The following is an 18,867-nucleotide window of genomic DNA, read 5'->3' on the forward strand; positions in this document are numbered from 1 at the left end:
ACATGCATCGGCAAACCAAGCTGGACATGGGTAAACATCTTGTTAAGCACAGATTTACGTCAGACTATACCAGGTGGATCTACCATGGTGATGCCAATCGTGGGAGAGACGAGGTCGTCAGGCAACGCATCGAGGAATATGATGATGATGCCGGGGTGGGAGACATGTTAGATGACTATCATGAAGCACGTAGGGAGGAGGAGCCAGAGGCTACCGCAAAGGCGTATTACGACATGTTGTCTGCGGCACAGCAACCCCTTCACGGGCATACCAAGGTTTCTCAACTGGATGCCATTGCACGTCTAATGGCTGTGAAGTCCCAGTTTAGCTTGAGTCGAGACGCCTTCGATATTATGTTGACAGTTTTTGGGAGCCTGCTCCCGAAGGGTCACATCTTGCCAAAGACCATGTACGAGGCACAAAAACTCCTTCATGCACTTAAGATGCCATACGAGCAGATACATGCTTGCCCAAAGGGATGCATCTTATTTAGGAAAGAGTATGCGGAAGCAAAGTACTGTGTGAAGTGCGAATCGTCTAGGTTCCTAGAGGTAGACTCTGGTGACGGTCAGAAGAAGCAGCGTGTTAGATGCTCTTGAGGTCAATAATCATGAAGGTGGTTTTGTGGGATATGGCGAGCAACATGCTTGGACTCAGAAGTCTTGTTTGTGGAACCTCCCCTATTTTGATTATCTTCTTCTCCCACATAACATTGATGTAATGCATACTGAAAAGAATATCGCCGAGGCAATTTTTGGTACAATCATGGACATTCCTGATAAGACAAAGGATAACGTTAAGGCTAGAGTGGATCAAGCAAGGTTATGCAACAGACCAAAGCTAGACATGGCGCCTCCTAGAGTCGGCAAGTCGTGGAGAAAGCCTAAGGCCGTTTTCATCCTGACGAGGGCTCAAAGGAGGGAGGTACTAGAATGGTTTCAAACGTTAATGTTCCCTAATGGGTATGCAGCGAATCTGAAGAGGGGAGTGAACTTAGCTAGTATGCAAATCAACGGGCTCAAAAGTCATGATTACCACGTATGGCTTAAGCGCCTACTTCCGGTGATGGTTCGAGGCTATGTCCCTGAGCATGTCTAGCAGGTGCTAGCGAAGTTGAGCAATTTCTTCTGCCAGCTTTGTGCCAAGGAGTTATCTCGAACTGTGATTGCAAAAATGGAAAGAATGATGCTTCTATTGCTCTGTAAGTTGGAGAAGATGTTTCCACCTGGCTTCTTCAATCCGATGCTAGCATATGATTCTGCACCTCTCGTATGAAACACAAATGGGGGGGCCTGTGCAGGGCCGTTGGTGCTATTCAATTGAGAGATGTCAAAAGGTTCTTCAAACTAAATATAAAAATAAATGCAAAATTGAAGCATCCATTGCAGAGGCATACATTCTGGAGGAGGTGTCAAACTTCACAACAAAATACTATGCTAACAACCTTCCTAGCGTGCATAATCCACCCCCTTCTTACAATGACAGCAAAGCTGAATCGAGCCTTAGCCTTTTTCAAGGATAACTCGGAAGTGCAAGTGGTGTGACACAGAAGATCTTGAAACATGAAGAGTGGCGCACTATCATGGTGTATGTATTGATCAACCTATCTGAGGTGGAGCCGTACATACTGTAAGTTCTCAACAAACTTGCTTGTTCGCTATTAGTCACTATTCTGCGTCCAACTCGCATGTTTCTCGTTGGTACAGGGAATTCCATCATCACTTCTGGTGTAATTCAAGGGAACCTACCCCGCACGAAGCGGAGATTCTTCTCAGAGAGGGTGCGGGAAATGGAATGCCTGATTTCATTTCTTGGTTCAAACATAAGGTACAGTCCAATTTAGCTCGTACTTAGTTTGATATTACAAGTTGCTCATACATGCGAATAACATAGCGAACCACCCTACTTGAACTTGCAAGGCCAAACCGATGCATCTATGAATGCCAAACCAAACAATGAAGATTACAACATTGACCCTAACACATATGACGGAGATTTTTTTCAAGAAGATGGGCTCGAAGGGATTTTTGAGATTGACTTAACCGAAGCTTTCGGAATGGAAGTAGACAATGAAAGGTTTGCTGACGAGGACGCTGGAGATGAGGTTCATAATATGAAGGAGTTAGAATGACTTCAGCGATTATAGTTAGGACAGGACATTGATGACAACATTGCTCTTTCGGAGCACGGGAATGATTTTATTGAGACACGTGACAGTGATGATGAGACTTATGATCCAGCTAATCCCGATCATGACGATTATTTCTAATACATGTATGGGCCGTACTAATTTATTTATTATTTGTCATACCATGTTATTTTTTAAGTATGTTTAGTTTATTTTGCATATCTTCCTAAGTATGTTTTGTTTATCTGTGCTGATTGGTTTACTCTTTTTAATTGCAGGTGATTGAACAATGGTGGGTGGTACGAGGAAGATGGCAGCACTTTACGAAAAATTCAAAGCTGCAGCTTCAGGGTCAACTTCAAGGTCAAGTACAAGGTCAGATGTCGAGGGGTCGAGGGAGGCGTCGAGGCAGGGGTGGAGGCAGGGGTGACGCACTGGTCGAGGAAACGGAGGAGGCACAGGTCCAGGGTAGAGGCAGGGGTCGAGGCAGGGATCGAGGAAAGGGTAAAGGGGTGAGGCCCCCATCGCCTGTACCTTCGCCCCGGTCATCTGAGGAGGAGGAGATACCTTCTGCGCACGCCTCTAGTGATGAGGCGAAGGTACAGGAGGAGGAGGAGCAGGAGCAGGAGCAGGAGAGGGAGGAATGGGAGGAGGCAGGGGATTCGCAGTCCAAGATCTGGTTGCAAGGTCCCTTGTCCCTCCCGAGGCGACTGATTCCTCTTCATAGACACCCACTAATTCAACCCACTGGGGCAAAGTAAGTTCCTTTACATATTCTCAGCACTTTTGATATGTTGAAAATTATAATAGAAACTAATAATTTATATTAATCACTTGTGCAGGAGTTGGATTAAGCTCAGTGGGGGTGGCCACAACTGCAAGGTCAACGGCATCCTTGGTCTTTTGTGTAGGCTACACTTCCCTGGTCTAGTGGTCTTTGCCGGACAGGAGAAGCCGGCCTACACGTGGGACCACTACGTTGCTGCCGCCGACGTTAGTGATCGTAACCACAGGACATTCGCCAACAAGGTAGAGCGGGTGAAGGTCGAGCTGTGGGTAAGTATTCACAACACTACATTGGTTAATACATCAGCTTCGGTGGACATTCTTGAAATAATAATTGTATGCAACGTGTCTATACGTAGGACTTCTATAGATGCTAGGAGGGATTCGAGGCTAGGGTGGCCTCCGTCACTGAACAAATCACCAAGAAGCTCATCAAGGACATGCACTACGAGACGCGGGTTCAGGCCATCATCGACTTCTATGCTGAATTCAGAAGCATGAAGGTCAAAAAAGAAGAGGCAAGGACAATGAACCTGACCAAGGAAGAATTCATGGCGGTAAATATAGAATGTTAATACTTACTATTTCTGAGATTAATTACGCTTAATTTCTTTTGTTATATGTCACACACTTGATGATGTAGGTGCCTCCGTGGTGGTGCCGAGCCCATATCCGGTGCTGGGAACAAATGGTGGACGTGTGGTTGCAGCCCGGGTGGTTGGAGAATCACCTTGCTTGCTGGGAGCGACGTCTGCAGATGCCATATGCATCACACCATCAAGGCAGCCTGAGCCTTGATGAATACAAGGAAAAATGGGTACGCGAATTCATTTCTTTATTCTCACGCTCAATACTGCATAATTTCTAATCATTTTGCATTTTTGCCGCAGACTACATCACATGATGGCCAGGAGTGCTCCCGGTTCAAGGCATGGGTTATGTCCAAAAAGGGCAAGGCGACGGCCGACATCGACTTTAACCCGGAGGACCTGCCCGAGGCGTACAGCCATCCAAGCATCCACAGCCGCGTCACCGAGTACACATCAATGGCAAGGGAGATTCATGGGCCAGAGTTCGATCCGAGCTCCCAGGATACTGATGCAGAAATTGTAATAGGGTGGGAGGAGGCAAGAAGCATGGCCGGTATTGGATTGGTGATAGCATGATCGACATTGCCAGTACTCCCAGTCTCTCCCAGATCTGAGCAAGGAGCACGGACTCGAGCCCCGAGGTACGGGCACGGCCGACCACTGCACAGTTACAGATGCAGGCTCTGCAGGTTATTTCTATTTGTTTCATCTTTCGTTGATTTTTACGTACCTTTTGCTTTGCAATAAGACATTGGGATGAAATATTGTAGGCCCAGGTGAAAGTAGAACAGAAGCGACGGAAGGACCTAGAGGTGAGGATCAAGGCGGATCGGCAGATAGAAAGGCAGAGGATGGAGTCGATATTCCAGTACATGTAGAGTGTTTTTTAGAGTTTAGGTCAAACTCCACCACCTATGCCACCGAACCTATTCTCGTCACCTCCACCTCCTGCAGCTACTCCTATGAGTCACTTATCAACCTTACAATCAATCTAGAATTAAACTAGAAACTACAGGCACTAGAAACTTACACTAGAAAAGTGACTAATGCAATCTCTTTAACTTTGTACAGAATCAATTGGCGGCATCCAACGCAAAATCATCTTGGGGGTAGTGGCCACCTACACATCCTCATCAGTGACTTGTTTGAACGGCTAGTGTGTTAAGCAAACTTGTGAATTACTTGTTTAGACGAGAACCTATATGTACTTGTGAATGTTATTTGTGTGCTTGTGATGCAATCTATATGCCTGTGATGCTTCTGTGGTTGTTATTTGAGAGGGGTACTTTATACGTAACGAATCTGTAACACTCGGCAAAGAGGCCAATTTCTGTTATTCTGGTACTACTTTGCCGAGTGTTTTCGATACAACACTCAGTAAAGGTGCCATAAAATGCTGGCGGAAGCGTCTTATTTGCCGAGTGCCACGCAATCGACACTCGGCAAAAAGTAAAAGTTCGCCGAGTGTCATGAGTACGACACTCGGCAACGTATAAATCTTCGCCGAGTGTTTGGAAGACGGCACTCGGCAACATTTGAATCTTCGCCGAGTGTCGGGAAGGAGGCACTTGGCAACACGTAAACCTTTGCCGAGTGTTTTTCCGTTTGGCACTCGGCAAAAACTCCGTTACCGTGACAGTCCGTCAACGCCTTTTTGCCGAGTGTTTAGTTTTACCGAGTGTTTTTGACACTCGGCAAAGCGTTTGCCGAGTGCCCGACGTTTGACACTCGGCAAATCCACTGTTTGTCGAGGGAAGGTTCGCCGAGTCCTGTTTGCCGAGTGTTACACTCGGCAAATGCTTTGCCGAGTGTTTCTGGGCCTTCGCCGAGTGCCTGGGGCACTCGACAAACTTACTGTTTTCCGTAGTGAGGCTCACAAATGGACACGCGCACAAGGCATTCGCGTGCGTGATACATTTTATATTAATCGTTTTCTCTACAATGGTAATGAAAAACGGCGTTGTCTTATCCAATGAGCTCAATTTTAAACATTATAGATTTCTTTTGTGCATTTGTATAATCGTTTCTACACATGGATAATCCTGGGAATGGTTAATGGACTTTGATTGATCGATTTTAGGCATTTCCTGTCTTCCTCCCTTTGCATTTTAACCCAAGCCACTGGCTCGAAGAAGGCCAAAGCCATTTCTCTTTCTATGCATCTTCTCCTACATGTCCAACACATTTAAAAGTTACTTCCTCCATTTTAAATTATAGGTCGTTTTATTTTTTAATTTATAAATTTTGCTATGTATCTAGATATGGTGTATATGTAGATGTATAGTAAAAACTATAAACCTAGAAAAATTAAAACGACCTACATATAATTTGGAACGGAGGAAGTAGAATACAATTTTTAACATGGATCATTTAACAATACACCTTCAAATAATTTTTTTAGCCACACGATTGTAATCCAATAGGTAGCAATCTTTTACCACCTACTATGTCTTCCTCCTCTCTCCGACGCAGCATGCTCTAGCTCGATTCCCAGTCATAGCCACCTCTCTCCAGTCTTAGCGACATCCTCACTAGACACTCCAATGACCAGTGGTAACTTGGTGTTGCTGGCGACCCTTCCTTAGTGGTGGTCCTGTATCCCTTAGGGCACTTACAACGGATAGACACCTGCCGTCTATATGCCGCCAGCGGTGCAATTTCATCTGACGTTGACCCTCATTAATGAGGAGAGAGACGAGACGGCAGCGGCGTTGCACGTGTCGTCGGCGTAGGACGACGACAGTCCAGATCCTCCCGCGGCGCGCGCGAAGATGGAAGCAAATCAATCGTGTTCTGGCGCGCCAAACTCCATCCCCGATACCATCTTGTTGCCTCCCCCGTGTTCATCTATTCTCCTCCCTAACAGATGCAGGAGGGTTCGTCGTTGTTGCAGGAGCCGACCGGCTCGGAGGCGCTGGGAAAGCGCAAGGGCGCGGCGTCGGTTGCGAAGAAGAAGGGCGCAGCAGCGGTGGTTCCTGTTTCTGGTGGCCGCATCAACCTGGAGAGAAGGGCAAATGATGGCGCGATGGGTTGCTCGATAGTTGGATCTGCACTCTGGAGCAGGCAATTCCTCCTCCCTTGACGTCTGCCGTGGCTACACCGGCTCTACGGCGGCTTGATTTTTGTAAAAGCAGCAGTAGCAGGCTTCCGCGATGCAATAGCGCTAGCTACCGGGGTCGGCAAGAGGTGCAGCTCGATTTCTCAGTGTTCTTCCATCCATCCGTGACCTGTTTGTCCTGCTTAAGCTAGTGGATGGGGGAATTTTCAGCGGGTCAGCAGTCAGCAGTAGGATCAGTTAGGCTCGGAAAGGCTAAAATTTTGATCGGTTGGTTTGTTAGTAGAAACTGAGTTTTGTTTGCAAACTGAAGTATACGTGGATTGAATTTTAACTTTAGTCTCATGCTCTAGCCAATTAGATAACGCAAAATCTAAATCGAGAGGGCTCTCGATTTAGAGTTAAAGGGAGAGCCCTCCTGATTCAGATAGGATGATGAAAAATAGGAAGACAGAAAAGGAAGAAAAGAAGAGAAGTAACAAATTGAGAAAAAAGTAACAAATCGAATCTTCTCCATGCGACCTCTTCCGATGCGGACATTGTCTTCTCCGTCGATGACCTCCAACTCCGACGAGCTTTGACCTGGTTAGGGTTTGGAGGTTTTGGGTTGGGGAGGAACTCTATGCTCGCCAGATCTAAAGGAATGGCCGGGGCGGCTGCCGGACTGGCGGTGGCGGTGGGGTGTGGGCGGAACGGCGGGCGGCGACGGCGGTGCCCGCCGGGATCGTGGAGGAGGCCGGTTGGGGAGGGTTGGCGGCAGGGGCATCAAGGCAGGTGTGGTTAGCAATGGCAGTGGGTTGTAGGTGGTGGTTCCGGCGCCGCCGCCGCTGCCGTTGAAGTCGGGAGGGACGGCGGAGGAGGCGTGGAGCTCGGGTTCAAAGGAGATGGGGTGAGAGGAAGGGGGGAGGAGGGGAGAGGGAGGGGAGGGGAGGGGAGAGAGGAGGGCGGTCCTTGCCAGTGTCGGAGGCGATGGCAGCGAGGGGGAAGCTGGTGGCGGAGCAGGGCGGGCAGGATTCGTCGTCGCGCAGTTGCAGTCGCGGGCGGTGAAGAAGCGGTGCAAGAAGGAAGATGATGAGATGTTTTTTTTTTCCCACGGGAGGCCGGGAGTGGATAGGGGCCCTCCGCGGAGTCTTATCCGGAGACCCCTCTCGGTGTATCCACGTCCATAAGATAAACATGGTACATTTGTGCGACTCTTCAATACAGGAAGTGTTTTGTCAGGACACCGTCTGAAAATGCTGTGTAACCTGATCAGTTCAGTGGCATTTCAGTCAAGCAAGATCAGGAAGAGGCATACTGTGTAGACGCTCTCCATCTTCTCCAAGTTGATGTTTTTAGTCCTGAACCATACGGTGCTCTCTTTTGTATAAAAAAGTAACAAAATAGTGCATAGAGATATAATTTATACTTTATCATAGATGTATGCATGCATAGAATAGTTCGCAGATGGTTGTATAGACAATCCATTATAAACTGTTTGTATTATTATCTTTGTGTGACTTGGCAAGTCAAATAGACAGCAAATATCTAAACTGTTGTACGTGTACAGAAGTCCCACTAATCTTAGCACCACCTCTAACTTGGCAAGTCAAACCGTGCCCTGTAGAAGTTCCACTAGTCTCAGGCGCTTGTCCTTTTATCCACCACCTCTGTTGGATAACTGTAGAGGAAATCATTGCTGGAAGCTCGTCATCCTCGTGTTCACACGTGTCGAGATGGAAATAAAACGTAATCACGCTAAAGATAGAAGTCGTCAATAGTATGTATAGACAACAAGTTAAGTGTATTCTCCACATCTTATCTCGTATGACGTCGCACTCGAGGCCTTGGAATCTTTGCTCGGTCACCTCCTGATCTTGAAGTGAAAGAATTGGGATAGTAAACTATCAATTACTACCAAGGATCATAATTGAAATGCGTGTTGAAGATTGAAATGCTAAGCTACCAATTACCAAGGATCCCATTAAAGGACCAATTCATAAAAATATATATACATGATATCTTAGGACATGTACAACGGAGAGACGGCACACAAGCAAAATCATCCGCGAGAAGGCGCCGATGCGTTGTATCGGCCGACTTCTCCCTACGACGGTGCCGATTCGGTGCGGGTGCGGGCGCGGGCGATTTGTTTGATGACAGCGCCATTCTTTTGCCGGGCAAAAATAGATCGGCAACGGCGAGCAAACCTGGCCTGTGCGTGCGCCGTCCACACGGCGCTGCCGGCTGGTCACCTGCTCCACGCCGCCGGCTGGTTGCTCACGCCGAGATGTCGTGCTACGTTCCTGCTGCTCGTGCTCCATGCCGAACCGCACCGGCTTCCGGACATCACGCTTGACGCCGGAGCTGAGCTGCCGGCCGCCGGCCTCTACACCCTGAATAGATCAATAGATAGGATTGAGAGAGACAGAGAAACAAGATACGAGAGTCAACGTCCGAGAGATAGGACTTCAGATAAGGATCTTGAACTTTATAGGATGTGTCCCTCAACAGAGGAAGACATCACAAAGGGCGCGTTTTGTTGTCTGCATCCGCCCTCAGCCAGATTCTACCGGTGCGAGAACACACGTTTGTTTAGTTTGCGTATCTGCTTGGCTAGGCTCCGCGCATGCAAGAAACCTCCCACAGCCAGGCTCTGGAGGAACGCAGAAATCGGTCGTGGTGCGGGTAATTAGTCATCTAATAACATTTTTAATGCATTATTAGCACATATTAAATGATATTAACATATTTCGATTAATATTAAGGAGTAATAAGATAAACTAAGAGCTACAAGATAATAGTTTCCTGGAATAAATGTCATTATGATGATTATTTATATATTTTTATCTCATGCAATCCGTCCTCATACGAGCAACAAATAGGTTTTCGGGAGAGCCCGACTCGTGTGAACAGACAACCAAACACCATGCTCCTGCATGCATTGAGCCTGACTCTGGGAAGTCTGGTTGGCTGGTGCGAGCTAGGCTAGACTCCTCCAGGCAACCAAACAAGCTCAAAGGGATCCTTTAAACATGAAGAAGGTCTGAAATTAAATGAAAATGTTACCTCACGGTTTCTCTGACAGAATTATATTCTCATGCAATGCATACAACATGTATTATCTCAAACAAGAAACAAAATGGTATATATATTTGATTATCATGATTTATGTGTCCATATATAAATCAAATAGTTTGCAGACGGTACTACTGTATAAACTATTTATTTTGTTGTCTGCACGTGATGCGGCAAGTACTCGCAATTTTGGCAGCCCACACACGGACACGTGTGGTTGGCTTTGGCTCAGGATGGGACTCTGCAGCTTGTTCGCACAATCGCGCGTTTGCCACAGTAATGCTAGTCTCTACCTACGCGGCTAGCTGTTGAGGGGGTATTTGAATGCGAGCTACTAAACTTTAGGAGGGTCACATCGAATGTTCGGACGCTAATTAGAAGGACTAAACATGAGCTAATTATAAAACTAACTGCAGAATCCATATACTAATTCGCGAGATGAATCTATTAAACCTAATTAATCCATCATTAGCAAATGGTTACTGTAGCACCACATTATCAAATCATGAACTAATTAGGCTCAATAGATTCGTCTCGCGAATTAGACTCCATCTGCACAATTAGTTTTGTAATTAGACTATATTTAATACTTCTAATTAGTATCAAACATTCGATATAACAGCTGCTAAACGTATACAGGCCTGGTTTGGTTCAATTTGCTTATTTTTAAGCAAGTGTCACATCAATATTTAGATACTAATTAGGAGTATTAAACGTAGACTATTTACAAAATCCATAACATAAGTGGAGGCTAAACGGCGAGACGAATCTATTAAGCCTAATTAGTCCATGATTCGAATCTATTAAGCCTAATTAGTCCATGATTTGACAATGTGTTGCTACAGTAAACATTTGCTAATGATGGATTAATTAGGCTTAATAGGTTCGTCTCGCTGTTTAGCCTCCACTTATATAATAGGTTTTGTAAATAGCCTACGTTTAATACTCCTAATTAGTATCTAAATATTGATGTGACACTTGGTTAAAAATAAGCAAAGGAACCAAACGCCCCCACAAACACCCGGGTCGTTGATAGGCACGCAGCACGTTGGCGAGGAAGGGAGCGGCGCACGCGATGCAGCAGGCCAGCAGCCTTTGGGTCGTCCTCGCTGCACACGCGTCCGCCATCCACAGGCTCTGCTCTGCCCGCGCACGCCGCAAGCAACCTCCACAGCGTCCGCCCCGTCTGCCACCCACCTATCAAACGCTCCCTCTTCCCCGTGGGCCACCCATGTCACTGAGAGCAGGTAGACATGGCGGCCGTCCAGCGAAATCGTGGGAGGCCGGCCGCGCCCAGCCGCTCCCGTGCGCCGGGTGTTGGTAAACCCAGCTGCCCCCAAGCGAAGTGAAAGAGCAGAGAGGTCCAGCCGCCGCGGCCGGTGCACCAACGCCCTGTCCACCTCTCCACCCGGCCGGGCCAAAGCGGAAGCGAGGCAAGCGAAGAAAACCCCCAACTCCTCCCCCCCCACCGTGGCGCGGCGCAGGCGGCGTGTGTTCCAAAATCCCTGCTCCAGTGCTCCTTCCTCCGGAAGCTTCCTCCTTCCTCTTCACGGGACGAGTGCGAGAGGTGGCCTCGCTGGGGACGAGGCGAGCCATGGAGGCGCCCTTCATCTATCGCCCCCGCACCGGCAACGACTCCAGTACGCCCCGCCCCAAATCCCTCCCTCCTGCTCGCTTCCGCGGGCTCCCGCGCGCGCGTGCGGGAACACTAGGATGCATTTTGCATTTTTCTAATTGCGATTTCCCTGGCTTTGGTTTGTGTGTGTGCGCAGCTGAGGACAAGCTCATCAAGGCTGCCTTGGAGGGCGACCTCGGCCGGATCAAAGGTATACCCGCATCCATCGATCCCCTTTCCCTCCCTCAGGTGTTTGGCTCTTGCGTGGTTGCGTGCTCCTGTAGTCCTGTGCTTAGATTAATTGACCCCCAAATTTGATTTGGTTCTAGAGGCGTAGTGACGCTTTATGTTGTGTTTTCGCCTTTGCGGTCCTTGTAATCCTGATAATATCACCTCTTATGGGAAAAAAAGTAACTTTTTTTTTTGTCTTAAATCGTTGGCGGTGGGAGTTCTGCAATTCAGCATGTATCTTTGTCATCATGTCTTTGGAAATTATCAGTTTTTGGGTGATGCTGTGTACGTCTGACCTGTTCCATCACGCGATTCCGAGCCTGCTCGGCCTCGCGGGCACTTAGGATTAGCCAGTGCAGATGTCCTAGTGATTGCAAGATGTGTCGACGTCGCGCAAAGTCCTGTCTTTTTTGCATTCTGCTTCTGCTGCTCACATATTGAGGTTCTTTCTCGCTATTTTGTGTTGCACATGTTAGCTATTGCTTCCTCAGTGTTATGATTTTTTGATGTTTGCTTCGGGAGACAGGCATTGTAGCGAGTCTTGGCAAAAGAAACGGTGACCAGGCTGCAGTTTTCTCTTTTGAAAAGGCTGGCGTCGGGGTGCTGCATTGCGCAGCGTGTGCGGGCCATCTGGAGGTCTGCAAGTACTTGGTGGAGGAACTTGGGGGGAATGCAAATATGACTGCAGCTGGAGGTTTGTTAACTGACTCACAGTTGTCATCTGTGACTACCTTTAGCACTTGCTGTATGAGATTTGTGAACTGTTTCTTTTCATGCCAGGTGTGACACCATTTATGACCGCTGCTCAGTCTGGTGATGTTTCTACTGTGAAGTATCTTCTTGATCGTGGTGGTGATCTAATGAAAGCAGATGATAAAGGACGCACTGTTCTACACCATGCTGCATGCAGTGGTTATTTTTCTGTCACAAATGCACATGCGACTTATCTTTTGTATTACCTGTCATGTTGTGATAGTAGTACTTACAACTAGAAGTCTCCTTGTGTCATTCTTCATGAATTCATGTTGCTAATTAATTGTTTGTTTTTGGAGTATCACTTGCTAAAAGTGCTTGTTTGGTTTTGGAGTATCACTTGCTAAAAGTGCTTACTTGTAGTTCAACTTGATCATTATTGGTTGTCTGTTATTATGTACTCTGTTTATTCTATTGTTCATAACTTTATGATTTTTAAACTAATCTCGCTCACAGGAAGTACTAAGGTAACAGAGTTCCTGCTTTCAAAAGGAATCCCTGTCGACACAGACTATGGCCATGGGACAGCACTCCATCAGGCTGCTAACAATGAGCAGGATAAGACTGTGAAGATTTTATTGGATCACCACGCAGACGTATATTGCCCTGATGCATATTATTTCATTTTTCTTTTCTTTTCAAGAGTTAATATGGATAGGTAGATGTTTCTTTTGCTTGACCAACTACTCAGATGACATGTCATATATGTGTTTTTGGTTGTCTGACTCTATTCTTAATATGGTAACTCATGAACCTTTCTTCCCTTTTTCTATTTGTAACTTTCGATAGATGATCTTATGTTATATGATGCCATCATAGTACTAAACTGAATTGTTCAGACAAATAATATTCTGATAGTGTGTAGGACCGTGAGATGATCTCACCTGGTTCGGCAACCACTTAGGATACCTGGGTAAAGAACTAAAGATGATATTATATGATTCAATCAGCCCTCATGGAATGTTATCTGATTAGTTAAATCCAATTGAATTTTCCTCTTAAAGAATTTGGGTGCCAAGTTTGAACTGTAAGCAAGTGTTCTAAACTAAAATGCTCCTTTTTCTTATATTCAGTATATAAAATATATTTTAAATATGTTCTTTTCAGCAAATACCATGGAGTATTTGTTTGTCAAAATAAGAAAGACAGTCTGAAGATCAACTTTGATTGTTTTCTTCCAACCATTCATCATTTTATATCTACTATCTGATGACAATTGAACCCTTTATCATTATACACCCACTATCCGATTGTAATTGTTACCTGCATTACAACTTTCGAAGGTAGAACAGTAAGATTGTATTATCTCGTTAGTTCCTCTTACGCTGTTTTGCCCTGACTCTGAAAATTTGGTTTCCTTGTTTATCAAGTTACTGATGGGGACTGCTCATATTCTTCTTTCAGCCAAACAGCACCACCTTTAATGGTGCCCACACTCCACTGATGGGTGCTCTTATTTACCATTCATTGAAATGCATGAAGCTACTAATTAAGGCAAGTATTTTTCTTGAATTATTGACTCATTTTGTTAAACTTCTGCTAAGATGCTACTTTGCTTACTCATTTGTGCCATTTTTCTAAAAAGGGAATTGTATGAACCTTTTCACAGGCTGGTGCTGATGTCAATGGCAAAGGCTCTTTGATATCTCCTCTAGTAATTGCTACGATGCGGGGAGGTTATACGAATGAAGTTCGGTTACTGTTAAAGGCTGGAGCAGACCCTAATATTCCAGATGATGTATATTTTTATATGTTATTTCTAGATGTTCTTCTGATACTGTCCAGTTTTCCACTCTGTATCTTTAGGTTCTTATGATACTGTCTATTATTCAGCTTCTCTGGTTATGTTGTGGAGCTTTTCTAGGATGAGTTTCACTGCTTTGACAAGACATTGCATTTGCTCCTAGGCAATAGGGATATCTTTTTTGACCTTCCATTCTAATAGTTTTTTATTTTTATGTCACAGATGCATATTGTTGTTTTCTGTTGAATGTCATATTGAGATTTAAGGGAAAGATATACTCAATTATTTGCATATTTTAGTCTGAAGAGCTGTGATTACTGTGGTTGATCATGGAGTCCTTAAACGTCCTAGCTTTATAGTGCTATCCGGCTATGAAGGAAGAACAGGATCCATGGTTAAATAGTCGTTTGCCAGTTTCTATTTTTTTTACGTCACATGCATTTCAACTTTTTGACATTCTAATTTTCTAATTTCAACCAACAATATGTATGTTTACTGACACAAAAAGTGGTACCATTAGTTTCATATTGAAATTACTTAAACTCGTTTAGTTGTTGTAGCTATTAATTATCCACCATAAAATAAAATACTGTTCAAATTTTTTGGTGCTGTGTATAGAAATCAATGGAGAGAATATGTAGATATCATGGACAAATTCATTAAAGTATGCTTTCTACTTTGTGCAATTTTCGATCAGTTGATGTAGCTAGCTCTTTTACAACTAATGGAGAATTGTGGTGACACATGAAGTCTCGCGTCTGCAGAACGCAAAAGAAATTATTGTGCCTGTTGCCTAAATTATTGCTGGCAGATGACTTTTCCCCAAGTTGTTAGTTAACTTACTGCTCCAATACTAATACTACGTAGTGGTCATTTCAAACGATATCACAATTCTCTCTCTATCTTGACCTTGCTGATTATCTAATTAATATTTACAGAAATGGCAATTTCCTTCCTGTTGCAGTTGGGTAGATTGCCAGTGGAGCTTGCTGCATTAAATGATTGCATGGAAGAAGTTGAAATGCTCTTTCCCTTGACTTCACCAATTCCAGGTGTTCCAAACTGGAGTGTTGATGGAGTAATCTCTCATGCAAAATTGGAACATAAAAAGCCATTGGTATGCTATGTATACCTTGAATTCCCTTGTCGTACAAAATATTCTATATATGTATATACTGTGCTCTACTGTCATACTCCTTTGTAGTAGAGAATAGACCATTTTCTCCCTCAACTTTGAGGACAGTGAGATATGACTGGATTTTTGATAATTTTGAACCAACAGTTCAGAGCTGCAGAGCAAAATTTTGAATTCACCATGGTTATTCATAAAGAGAAAGCTAGTTATTTCCAAGAAATCGCAGATTGGATAAACTATGTACAGTAGAATCTGTTCCATCCTTTCCCTTATTATTTCTTTGGTTTACTTTTGTTTGCTGTAGCTTACTTTTCCCTTTTTAGTATATAATATGTAGGTCATTTCCCCTCGCTTTATTGCATTAAACTGAGGCCAGCTTTTTAACACTAAATTCACACCTGTCCGGGAATACACGGCCGGCTAGAAGGTGATTGGTCATTTCTTAGCAGGCACAACTAGGGTGTGTGGCAACCCACGGCGTGCTATTCTATCTGCTGTCCAGCATCTATTATGGATGGCAAGACCTTGAGTCCTTGACTTTCAGGATTATTTCCGAGTAGAATCCATATCGATAAAATATAACTAACCACTGCATCTCACACGCTGCCCATGTGAGTTATCTACACTGTCATTAACTCAGACAGTTCATCTTAGACTACAAGCTAAAAATTTTATTGAGATAAAGATATTAGGTTTCTTTTCTTATAAAATCATGCTTGAGAAATATGTTTTATTCAGTAATCCAAATATGAAGCTGGGTTGCATTAAACTTTTCATTATTTAATTGTTTAGGAGGAACGTCACATTGCAAGAAGAAAAGCTATGTTCAAGTCACAGGCAAGTAAGGCATTCAAGCTGAAGGATTATGACTTGGCATCAAAATGTTATGGTTTGGTAAGTCTTTGGAACCTTTTCTATGTTTAGCAGATAACCTGTTCCATTAGCAGGGAACCAACTGCAACATTTATTGGTTTTCCAAAAGTAAAACTAGAAAAGGTTGTCTGGCTCGCCAACTAGTGTTTTTTTCTTTATCTAATTTGCATCAGTTAAAGTGTTCTGGTAACTTATCATTAGCGAAGACAGTCTTGTAATTTCATCTATTTCAACGTGACTGTGCATTGATGCAGTTACGACTTAAGACTAGATGGACATGGACAGACTGAACTTGATAGGATCTTTAGAGCACATCTAATAAAGAATAATTTGAAACGCACACTTTTTACTGTTCATATAAAACCGGAAAAATGTTGTAGCAATGGTAGAATATTAAACTTTCCCCTTGCCACATGATGAATGTCAGTCCAAGAAGTTTGCCTACAGGCATCTATCTGTTGGCGAGTGCGAAATCTGTAGTCTACAGACCACAAATAATTCCTACAATCTAATTTCCAGTTGTTATCATTTAAGATTGGGAAATGTAATTGTATGATTGTCTTGTTTGATCATATAGGCTATAGATCATGCACCAGATGCAACGCTATATTCAAACAGGAGCCTCTGTCGACTGCAAATGGGTGATGGCGAAGGTGCCCTGTCAGATGCTTACAAGTGCAGGATGATGCGACCTGACTGGGCCAAAGGTTGCTATCGTCTGGCTGCAGCTCACATGCTACTAGGGGTGAGATACACGCCTAGCCTGCCATAGTGCCGATCTGCTTATACACTTCAAATTTAGCTGAGGTGTGGTTGTCTTATGTGCCTGGATTTGCTACGTCTTAGGAGCACAAGCAAGCCTATGACGCTCTTCTGGATGCGCAGAAGTTGGATCCTGGAAACGAAGAGATTGAGAGAGAACTACGGTAACATGCTACCTTTTGTTTGTCCCTTTTGTGCGTGTATAACAATAACAAGCAGTTAGCATATGTCAAATGGCAACAGGCCACGGCGATGTGTTTGGACAACTTTCAACGTTTCTTTATGACATTATTTCTGTCATGACAGAATGCTTCTGTGATTACAACTGAAAATTGTTTCCTTCCTTTGGTTTTTGCAGGAAGGCTATGGAACTAATGAAGGCCTCACCCGATGAAGATGAGCTGTGAAGCGTGGCCGTCTGACTATGAGCAGCATGTGGGGGTCACAGAAGGGAGTGATCAATTCCAAGTGATTATGTTTAGTTAGGGGAAAAAGGAATGCCAAATGTCTAACGAATTGTAAGGAGAAGCACGCGAGAATGTGTTCTGCACACTGCAACTGAATTAGTCTGGAAAGTTGGGAGGGCGCTCTGCGTCAAGACATGGTAGAAATTGCTGGTGAACCCTACGTACTTGCAGCTGCAAATACTAAATTACTAAACGCGTGGTGTGAAATTGCCTGTTCAACCGGCGCACGGTATTGCTGCTCGGTGGCTGTATGATTTTATCGAGTTGACTTTTACAATCTCGCGGTACAAAGGTGAATGACGATAGCACGAAATGATGGATCGATGAGTAGCTCTAACAGTTTTCCATGTAGAACCATACCACCATCCAGCATCAATGCTTTCCAACGACAAATTTAATTCTTCTTGGACCGATGCTACTCAGGCACCGATGAATTTTGAAGGCTCCCCACTTCACCTGCAAATGACTTGATATCAATGACAGAAACGCAAGGAAGACACTGTTTGGACAAAATGGAAAATAAATGGAGGACCAGGTCTTTTGAGCATGAAAATTGTTTCTAAAATGATATCGGTGGTGGAACAAAAATTTCTGGGGTTAGCGAATACTGATGCCGCAAAATTGAGTACGAAAATTATTTTCTTAAATGATACTGTAGCATGCATGACAAGCTGTGTGCAAGATACCATGTGGGGTTAGCATATTCTCCGAGCCGGTTCGGGCACGCGCCCCGTTCTGTCGGGGTCCTGCGTCCTCGTCATCCCCCGCACGCCCCAACCACCTCACCAGCCCTCCGCTCCGCTACACGCGCGCAGTCCACTCCACTCCACTCCACTCCGCTCCGCCCTCACAGTCCATTCTACTCACTCCACCCTCGCAGTCCCCGCAGGGAATCCTCTGGCGCCTAGGGTTCGCGAATCCATGGGGGACATCGGGCCGCCAACGCCTCCACGCCCGGGGCGCCAGCCGCGGGCGCCACCGGCTCATCCGCCTCCGCGCGGGGCGAGGAGGGACGGGGAGCTACCGCCTGCTGCGTACGGGTACATCGAGCTCGAGGTGGTCGCCGGCATCGCCCTCTGCTGCTTCCTCGGCACGCTGCTGCTGTGCAACATCACCAGCACCGCCGCCATGGCCGTGCGCCGGGCCTTCGGCAGGGACTCCCTTGCCGCGGCCGCCGCCAGGGAGGCCTTCATGGTCTCCGTGGGGACCATGCTCTACTTCTCCGTCATAGCCCTCATCGCCCAGATCCTCAAGATAAACCACCAGCGCGAGATCCGAGAGGCACTGGTGCACCATCCCATCCCCGTCCCTTATCTTGCTCTGGTTCTTTCTCGCGTGAGAAATTCCCCTGTGTGTGTATGTGAATTTTGTGGGTAATCGGTGGTCTTTCGTGGCAGATCGCGCGTGCGCAGCGACCTCTTGCTGGGAATATCAGGCGGGCACGCCGCCGTCAGGATCCGCTCATCGGTCCCGTCACTGGAAGTATCTACTTCGTCTCGTGCGTGTTCATGGTCGTTGGTTTCCTGATGCTGATGCTCGCGCCGGCCAAGTCCTGTCAGAAGAGGGCTGGTTACCTGGTTGCTGAAATTGGATGGTTCACTCACTCAGTCGCGTTCTGCTTCATCATCTGCGCAGCAATTTCGGCCCAGTGGAGGTCTATCTGTGCCAAGT

General features: G+C 45.5%; 1 protein-coding gene across 1 annotated transcript; it reads left to right on the forward strand.

The window, feature by feature from the left end:
* Positions 1-11,108: 11,108 nt before the first annotated feature.
* On the forward strand, positions 11,109-17,491 carry LOC101771932 (ankyrin-1). Its single transcript, XM_022827704.1, is given in 12 exon segments — positions 11,109-11,256; positions 11,389-11,442; positions 11,989-12,156; positions 12,243-12,374; positions 12,672-12,811; positions 13,620-13,757; positions 13,759-13,953; positions 14,924-15,076; positions 15,887-15,988; positions 16,545-16,712; positions 16,814-16,893; positions 17,088-17,491. Coding segments are annotated over 12 exon segments (1,425 nt in total). The 5' UTR covers positions 11,109-11,210; the 3' UTR covers positions 17,137-17,491.
* Positions 17,492-18,867: the final 1,376 nt, after the last annotated feature.

Source organism: Setaria italica, chromosome VI (assembly GCF_000263155.2).
Source record: "Setaria italica strain Yugu1 chromosome VI, Setaria_italica_v2.0, whole genome shotgun sequence".
NCBI lineage: Eukaryota > Viridiplantae > Streptophyta > Magnoliopsida > Poales > Poaceae > Setaria > Setaria italica.